The following is a 9,331-nucleotide window of genomic DNA, read 5'->3' as shown; positions in this document are numbered from 1 at the left end:
AAACACCGCTTAGGTCTCGGTAAGAGCCTGCTATACCGGTACATTGAGATACACAAGCGGTTTTATAAGCAGATGTGTGTTAAAGAAATGAAGCGAAAAATTCGTTCGAAAAAAGTTTGATAAGCACAATAGACAACACTGTCAAGATTTTTATAATGATAGCTGAAGCCTAATTTATGTAGATTAAGATCAATTCAATAGTTAAAATATAATAAATGAAATATATGAGAAGATCTAAACGTTCCTCTGTTAAATACAGCTGATAGGTACTCCACCTAGCGTTCTGTGAATAAATAGAAAAGATATAGATATATAATATGTTGGAAATAACTATTGTTTCAGTTAATATATAAAATTTTATGATTTACTTTAATTATTTACACCTATCAGCAATGAGTTATTATTAAACCTGTCAGCAATTATTTATAAGTGTCTCATAAGATTAAAATTGTTCCAAACCTCAAAATTACTTTAACTATCTTTATACAAAAATAGATAAATTTTCATGAAATATTTTTATTATTTTTATATATTTTAAATCGCATTTTCTGCGCAAGTGTACTTCAAGTGCAATGATATTAGACCAAGGGTTACTGCAGTTGTCCTCTACTCCTAATATGGCCCGTTCTCTGCAATTATAATCGAGATATGTACATTAATCTTTACGTATTCTTAGTTTAGAATGTTTATTTGCCCTATTATTTATTAATGAATACTGTTGATAGATAAATAGCAGAATTACTACTTATACATATATCTCTACAAATTAGTAGTTATATACAGATATTATACGTAGGTGTTTTATGTAATAAAGGTTGCCATCGTAATTCTCGTGTTTATTCGTGATAATTAAAAAAAGGATTAAAATTTTTCACTACCATACAGTGCGATACTTAAATATTAGGAATGTCAGACGTTTACTTTTAATATCCTTTACACTATTGTATTCATTATAATTATTTTGGGAAATAAATAAAAACTGCGCGAAAGTTGTTGTACAAGGCAGGCCTTCTTACAGTTTACACCTAGAGCACATCGGGCAAAACCGGGGCAAGCTGCAAGACTAAAATACCAGTGTTACCTATCATCTATGTAGAACAGTTAAATCGAACGAAAATATTTGAAGCATATCGCGTGCAACAGCTAGAATATTTTTTAAAATATTTTCAATATTGCAAAGTTCAATAAAACTTTTGCAAATTGTACTTAAATGGATTAGAATATCTTTTATCCAGGAACTTTTAGAAGCCTGTGTCTTATGATGCTTATAAACAACGTTTAAAAATAAACCAAGTTCACAAACCTGGTGTGAAAACAAACATCCGGGGAATGTAGCAATTGCTCATGTAGCAATTATAGCCTACTTGTTTCAGGTCTGTTTTTATATATAATTGTCCACTTAAAAACTAACAAAATATAGTCCCGACCTTCCATGCTTTTATAATGTTTTCATACTTATGTTACGAAAATAAGCTTCCATGTTTGGTGTTTGTGTATCAGAATTTCGATATTAAAGTGTAAACATTTTTTATTATTCTTACCAACTATTTTTTAAATACATTTTAATTTATAAAGCTAATTGTTGTTGTTTTATATGGAACTTCAAGTGTTTAGAGATGCCGCTTCAGCTGCATAAATGTGTTTGTTTATTATAAAAACCTGTGTGTGTTGTTTATCCCAAGCGGTCCTAGTTTAGATCCAGATGATAGCCCTAGATATAAAGGGTTGTAAATAAAGGATATCTGTATAATTATAGGCTTGGCTAATGTCAGGGTCTCAAGGTGCTTGACCGCGCGGCGGTACCGTAATATCAAACCAGTTGTAAAGGCGTTTTATATTAAGACGTATGTATATTGAATACTAATTTAAACGAATTTTTTTATTAATTAAAAGACTTAAGAAGTTTATTGCTATAATATGTTGGGAATATCGCGTGAATTGAAGTCATTTATAATCTTTTTAATTGAAAACTGAATTTTTAAAGATGCGTTTTTATGCTTATAGTAATAACACGGTAAACAAGGTCACAGTGTGGGATAATAGACTGTTTTTAACAGTTCTTCATATAATGTTGGATATAAATTATTAGTTTTGGACTCAGATTATATATCTAATGCATATATTGTAGTCTTGAGAATATAAAGATATTTTTTCTAAAGCCGTTTATTTTTCACAATTAGATTTAAGTTTCTGAAAATTAAATTATAGTTATAAACTCTCAACATCATTATGTATGCTACCTTATATATAAAAATAGCGATTAAAATCGACAACTTAAAACACATGTTAGATGATACCACGGATGATAGACTAGATCCGAAACGGTATTTTAAATGGATCAATTAGATGTATTTAAAAGTTAAATGAGATAACGTAATTTGTTTGGACTATCGTAAAATCAAAGCACATTGACTTTTGATGCTAATTTTTTTTGAGACTAACTTGTCTAGAGGGGACACCGCGACCGCTATCACCCGCTATGCTCGGTTGATACCAAATTGTATATAATTTAGTTTCAACTTATATGAATGGTTTCTAGAAATTTAATTAATCCGTCAAAATAGCTGTTACTCGCGCAACTTAGAGCATTATATCCCAGTTGGTTGGTTTAATGTTCTAAGTCGCGCAGGGCGCTTGGATCGTCTGTTTTTGAAATTTTCATAATATATATAGTTTGAAAATTAATGACTTTTTAACGGATTTTAAACGCGATTTATTCATTATATTATTTTCCCGACGTTTCGAACACTTTACAGCGAGTGTGGTCACGGGGAGACATCCCGCGAGATCCTAGAAAATACTATACCTATAGTTTGAAATTTTCATTATAATTTATAAATTTATAATTTTCATATATTTAAATAGTTATTATCCTGATCCAGATGGTTTTTCAGTCATAGTTTAGTGGCATAACTGCATGTTCATTAGGTCGTGACGACCGATTATCGTGTCGTAAGCGTCACGTCGTGGACATGTTCACTATATTCGCATACAATACGACTTGATGATAACGGATTGTTAAGTTAGTGACTACTACAATGATGACTGTTATCTAGTATGACAATCGTCATACGATAAAAAAGTAAAGATATGACAGTTGTTCAACGATGTATTTTGATGACTCTATATAGAGACGACATCCGTCGAACGATAAATGAATCGCCACGAAATAGTGAGAATGGATATATTGGGATATGGGCTCCAATTTAGCTTCGATAGAATGATCTAAAATTATTACTAGAAAAAAATGACATCTAGGGCATTGAATACATTACTTAAACTTGTAATAAAACTTAGATTAGGCCTTAGGGTGACATAAGTTTTAGTAAACTATTGTTTTCAGAAGTCAGTTGTTAACAGCTTTTCTTCGTGTGAATCTTCCCATATCATTATATTTAAATACCAATTAGGGTTACGTAAATGATTCCTCTCTGTATAAGTAGTGAAATAGAGACTTTTCTCCAATTTAGAGAATACAGATTTTCATATTTGTTAAAGCCTTAAGATCTTTATGTACATAAATACTATTGAGGTATTTGATTGTAATGTTATACTAAGTATAGTCAATCAAATAAATCCTATGAAAATTATAAAAGGGTGATAAAGGGATAAAGATGGCAATAAAACAGCAAATAATAATTAAAACTTAATTTATTACAAAAAGTAAAGCTATACCATGTCACTTATAATTAAGTAAAATAACAAAAAAAAAAAACACTTTGTGATCCAATAATCCAATTAGAGATAACAAGCAGATAGAACTACCTACTTAAAAATCTGACCACTTGAGAAATTTAAGTAGTATGTACTATATTAGCGTTAGCTACGTTATTTGATAAATAAATGTTACAAGTCCATAAGTAGGTACTGCTGTGGTACTGTCTATATAATAACAGTCCCCACAAACTACTTCTAAATCCGATAGATCATAGTACGTCAATAATATAACAGTTCCTACAATCTTTTAAGAACATGAAAATCCGACTCTAACTAAGCTTAATATAGGGTTCAAGTTTCATTGCCCTCATGATGTCGCCCGTGACGGAGCACCTGCCAGCTTGCATGATCACCCTAGGGTCTTCCTTGCCTTGCACCAGTTGCTTGAAGTAATGCTCGTTGAGGGTAAATGTTGTGTCTGGATCCTCTGCTGGTTCGCCTTCGTAGACTATCACTTGGTTCAGGTCCATTGCTGAAAGAAATATAATAATAAACACAAATTTAAAAGAAAGTGGTGTTTTCTTTTAGATTTACAAGGAGATTTTAGGTAGCTTTTCAACAACGGCTTTGGTCGCGTGGTAAAGAAAATAATTAATAGTGATTATCATAGGTACATTAATGCATTATAATATATTGTACTAATCTATATCTACTATAATATAAAAAGAGGTAGAGTTTGTTTGTTTTGTCGTGTTAATCTCGGGAACTACTGGTCCGATTTGAAAAAAATAATTATTTGGTGTTAGATAGCCCATAAGGAGGAAGGCTTATAGGCTATATATTATCATCACGCTAAGACCAACAGGAGCGGAGCAATGCGCGTAAAACCGCGGGGCACAGCTAGTAATATTATAAACTTTCATGATTTTATGCACTGGAGTCTAGACTCTCGTTCTATTAAATAATAAGCATACTATGTATTATGTAATAGTCAGTCAATAGTCAATATAGAAAACTAGTATTTGCATAATACATATAATACGAATAATATAATAGCCCGCGAACCAGTTCTCGATGTATTGATTAGATATCGTGTTCATACATCTTTAGTTCTGGTACTATAATATTATAATAATTATAATAATTAACATTTATGGTCAAAAAATTCTTTTAAGCTATAAAAACAATTTAAGATCAACCATTTCTTTAGTTTATTTTTATATACATTAAATGTTTGGTTTCGTATACATTCGGTTTTATGAAACCACGGTAAAAGTGAAACTTTTTTTCACACTATAGACATTTAACTAAAAATTATCGTATTTGTACGATAATAATATCGTACGTATCGTGCGTCACGCGACATGCGCTATAATACACAGACCAAAAAGTTTGAGACAATGTAATGAAAGTTTCACTTTTAAAAACATAAATTAAAGGCGGACAAAAACATCAGAAAAACCAGGAGTTTTAAAGCAAAAGTTTTTTTATAGAATATCATTAATCTGTGACCTGAATAAAAATAAAATAAAAATAAAAATCATTTATTGATCAATTTGTGGGTTAGGTACAAACATGTAACATTTGGACCCCAAACTAGGACAGCCTGTATTTTGGGGTCCACCTTCCTTAATGACACAATAATAACAAAACTATAGCATAATATTAACTTAAATAATGATTTAGGTAATTTAGCTATTTTTTATTATAAAAGCTAAGCTTGTTTGTTTGAATGCGCTAAACTCGGGAACTACGGATTCTATTAGAAAAATTATTTAAGTGTTATATAGCCATTAATAATAGCCATTAATAATAAGCCATTAATAATATTATTAATGGTCCTTATAATTATTATTTGAATAAAAAAAATTATTGATTTTTTTCATGTATTTTAAAACTTTATTATTAATAATATTGATATTTAATGCAGAAAACTCCAAAAAAAATGTTTTTCAATTAATTATAAGCAATTAAAAATTGATGAAATTTAAATTAAAATCACGTGAGTATAAACGCGCCATGGCTGGTCACCATAGATGTGACGTCAAAATGTTATAGTTGTATACGTTTTTGTATCAACTGCAATGTGTGAAAACTAACATTATGACGTCACACGCGTCCGGGCGACGCTTCGGGAGTTGTCGGTGTGTTTTCGGTACTGGATTCAAAGACTAATAATTTTTATTTTGAAATAACTTTTGAATTATTGCAAAAAAAAATTAAAAAAATAGTTTTGTTATAAAACTACTATATAATCTTTCCATTTAGCATAAAAAAAATTTTATTCAAATACTCAATTAATAGATAATAAATGCTCGATGTTATACATAAAAAATAATAATATTTAAGTATTAAACAAATACTGCTGGACGTAGGTATACGTTTTTGCATGCATTGTTACATTTATTTTCATTCATTATTTTTCATTCATTTCATACAAATACATATTATGTTTATATGTTTATGTATTTGCACAATTAAAGTCCGTACCACCTATCGAATTCCTGAAAGGAACCTTATTTTTTTGCGCATTTGTTTTTCCAAAATACAACAAAGTCTACAACCATAACAAAACTAAATACATTTGTATAAGTACTTACTCCAAGAATATACAGATGTGCCTTTAATAATGTTAAACAAGAAAACACCCCCGACTTCTCTCGCTTTGTTTTTATCCGCATTTTCCACTCTCGCTTTGATTCGAGACACCAAATCTGCTTTTGAGCTGTTCGCTAACTCGCTCTGTGTTGCACCCTGAAAGTATTTAGTATAAAGGAAAAGATTTATAAAAAGGGAATCTATCACAAAAAATGGAATTTTCTTATTTAGTTGGATACAAAAAACTTTGGTGTTGCAGAAAATGTAGAGTCATATGTAATTCAAAGCATATTTCTCTCTTTTCATTTATTTTCTTTATTCGAATGAATAACCTATATTATCAAGTAAACATATTATGTTATACATTATAGTATGTAAACAAGTATCATGGATCGCAGTATGCGATTTAAGAAAGCTGTAACAGAACCGTTATATCTATTAGTTTTTGCTCTATAATTACAGTAAAAATATTATACACACACCATACATTATGCAAAAGACCATGGATTACTATTATTTATAACTTCGGATTAAAAAGAACAAAATTATAATAATAATGCAGAAAACGAAACTTACCATCTCGGAGTGTGTCGAGTTCCGTTGTGCGTTGTGAGAGATTCAGACTTAACTTTCACTTATTACAAAACTTTTGTATATACTACACTGTGGCCATACCTTTGTATATATGAGGATAAGTTGGAACTAATTTGTTTGTAACTTTTTAGTGTCTGTTTTTATACTACTAATATGATAAATGTGGAAGTTTTTGAGGACAGATGGAAGGATGTATGGATGGATGTTTGTTACTCTTTCACGCAAATACTACAGCACCGATTACAATGAAGTTTGGTAAGTAGGTAGCTGAAGACCCAGAATAACAAAGGCTACTTTTTATCCCGGAAATTCCACACGAACGGGACTAAAAAAGGTCTTTTTGAAAACGCGAGCGAAGTTTCGGGCGGAAATCAAGTTATGAACTTATGTTACATATTATTATTAAATAGTTTAACTCCGATATTGTAATACGACTAAAGCAATATATGTTATTTATTTTAGCCTCTAACGAATTCCATCAATATAAAGATACACTTTCTAAAGTATTTATTTACTGATTTAAAATATTTATTTACTGATTTAAAATATTTATAATAGACTAGTAAGATAAACGCAAACGAATTAAATCTGTTCAAAGACGTTCAATATTTTTTATCCCAAATCTTTCATACACCATGGTCACCACGTGGCAACGAACTTCTGCACATTATTATTTAATACCTCTTTATGTTGACATTTACGAATCTCGAAAAATGTGTTTAATGTAAAAATAATCACTACGATGTGGACTTTTCGCAATTTGCCTATTTTTCGTTTATATTACTTACAAATATGCACTGTATATTATGTAATAAAACCATGATACAACAATCTTTTATTGTTTTCTTTTCACTTATGAGTAGGTACTTATTCTATAAGTTTTGAATGACGTTCAATGGCCTACTTAAAGGTTTAATAGGTGTTTAATAGGTTGCGATTTTAAAATATTTACCAGCTTATCTATACCAATAATAATATTGTAGTGTCTGGTTTTAATGATAAAATAGTAATAAATACAATTTCTACAATTTCTTCCGCCTGTTTATTCCGGCTAATCTCTGGAATGGCTGGACTGATTTTGACTAGACTTTCTCTGACAGATAGCTGATGTTATGAAAAACTCAAAAACGCGGGTGAATCCGCGGGACACAAGAGTTTAGTTTAATAATATATTAATTAAAAACTCTTTACTCTACATGCTAATAATGACATTATAAGCAAGCCACAACAAATGAATTAGATGAGGCCCAGTTAACAGTTTTATTTAGATTGTCAATCCTTTGTCATTACACCTTCCCAATTGCTCTAGGGTTTTATGTTATACTAGCTGCTCCGCGCGGTTTCTCCCCCGTGGCTCCTCTCCTGTTGGTCGTAGCGTGATGACATATAGCCTATAGCCTTCCTCGATAAATGAGCTGTCTAACACCGAAAGAATTTTTCAAATTGGACTAGTAGTTTCCGAGATTAGCGCGTTCAAACAAACAAACAAACTCTTCAGCTTTATAATATGTATTAGTATAGATGTAGAGCCAAATAAATTGGAACAGAGCTTACAGAGATACTTGATACCTTGGCGTTTTTTTTATTAAGATTTCTTTTAATTAGATTCATTTCAACAATTTTAAACAGTGATATCTGTAGAGAAGATTCGACAATAAAGTAAAACCACAGCAAAACATAAGTGGTAGAGTTTGTTGAATGAGATAATTCAACTGTAAAATTGTAGATGGCGTTGTTATCAAATATTTGAAACATAGTTTCAATTAATTGTTTAGGTATTAGAAGCTAGGGTATTCAATCGATTTATTGAATTTATATTTATTTGTAGATTATTGCATATTTTTGTAAATTCAGATTTAGATTACCAATATAATATTAATATATTATACTGCAGCAGCAATGCACCTGTATCTGTTGATAAAGCAAAATAAATACATAAATTGATTAAAATAAAGTCCACCATATTTCCGTCATTCATATGTTTATTGTATTAATGATAATCTCATAGTTTTAACTAATTTAATCTTAACTTTTTCATTTGATTAGGTCAAGTATAGTGAAGTCATCCAAAGTGATATAAATATACAGGCCTTACAGGCAATATAGTTCAGGAATCAGGATACATCGGATAAATTATTCGGTGTCTCATCAAAATAAAGCTACAAACGGAAAATCAGCTTGATAGTAGTCACTTGCAAAAATCGGCGATGTATCCCGAACGTTGAACTGCTGAACGTTTGTTCCAATTATTTATAGTAAACATTTTAATTAGGATTATCGTGAATGTAGCACGATAAAATACTTAAAATATAATTACAGAAGCATTTCAATTATGCGCGGTATTAAAAAATATCAGATTGTCGGCATAGATAACATTCCATAACATTCCAATAGAAAGGACGTTGCTCGTCCAAAACTTTTTTCATTAACACGCGTCCATGCTGTTTTGACAGCGGAATATCCACAGATAATACAAGAGATT

At 30.4% G+C, this 9,331-nt stretch overlaps 1 protein-coding gene across 1 annotated transcript; it reads right to left on the bottom strand.

The window, feature by feature from the left end:
- Nucleotides 1-3,880: 3,880 nt before the first annotated feature.
- LOC123699550 (fatty acid-binding protein-like) lies at nt 3,881-7,054 on the bottom strand. The gene is made up of 3 exons (XM_045646523.1): nt 6,832-7,054; nt 6,258-6,411; nt 3,881-4,189 (listed from the first exon to the last, which is right to left on the bottom strand). Exons 1-3 carry the CDS (start codon nt 6,832-6,834, stop codon nt 3,987-3,989), a joined length of 360 nt encoding a protein of 119 aa, XP_045502479.1. The 5' UTR covers nt 6,835-7,054; the 3' UTR covers nt 3,881-3,986.
- Between the last annotated feature and the right edge of the window lie 2,277 nt (nt 7,055-9,331).

Source organism: Colias croceus, chromosome 18, assembly GCF_905220415.1.
Source record: "Colias croceus chromosome 18, ilColCroc2.1".
Classification (NCBI taxonomy): Eukaryota; Metazoa; Arthropoda; class Insecta; order Lepidoptera; family Pieridae; genus Colias; species Colias croceus.
Note: the sequence above shows the minus strand (reverse complement) of the source record. Positions and strands in the feature narration are given on the sequence as shown.

Excerpts from the sequence above, each read along its gene's own strand:
- LOC123699550 (XM_045646523.1), bottom strand. Across the intron at positions 4,190-6,257 it reads CACATCTGTATATTCTTGGA|CAATGGACCTGAACCAAGTG; the intron begins GTAAGTACTTAT and ends TATTTCTTTCAG.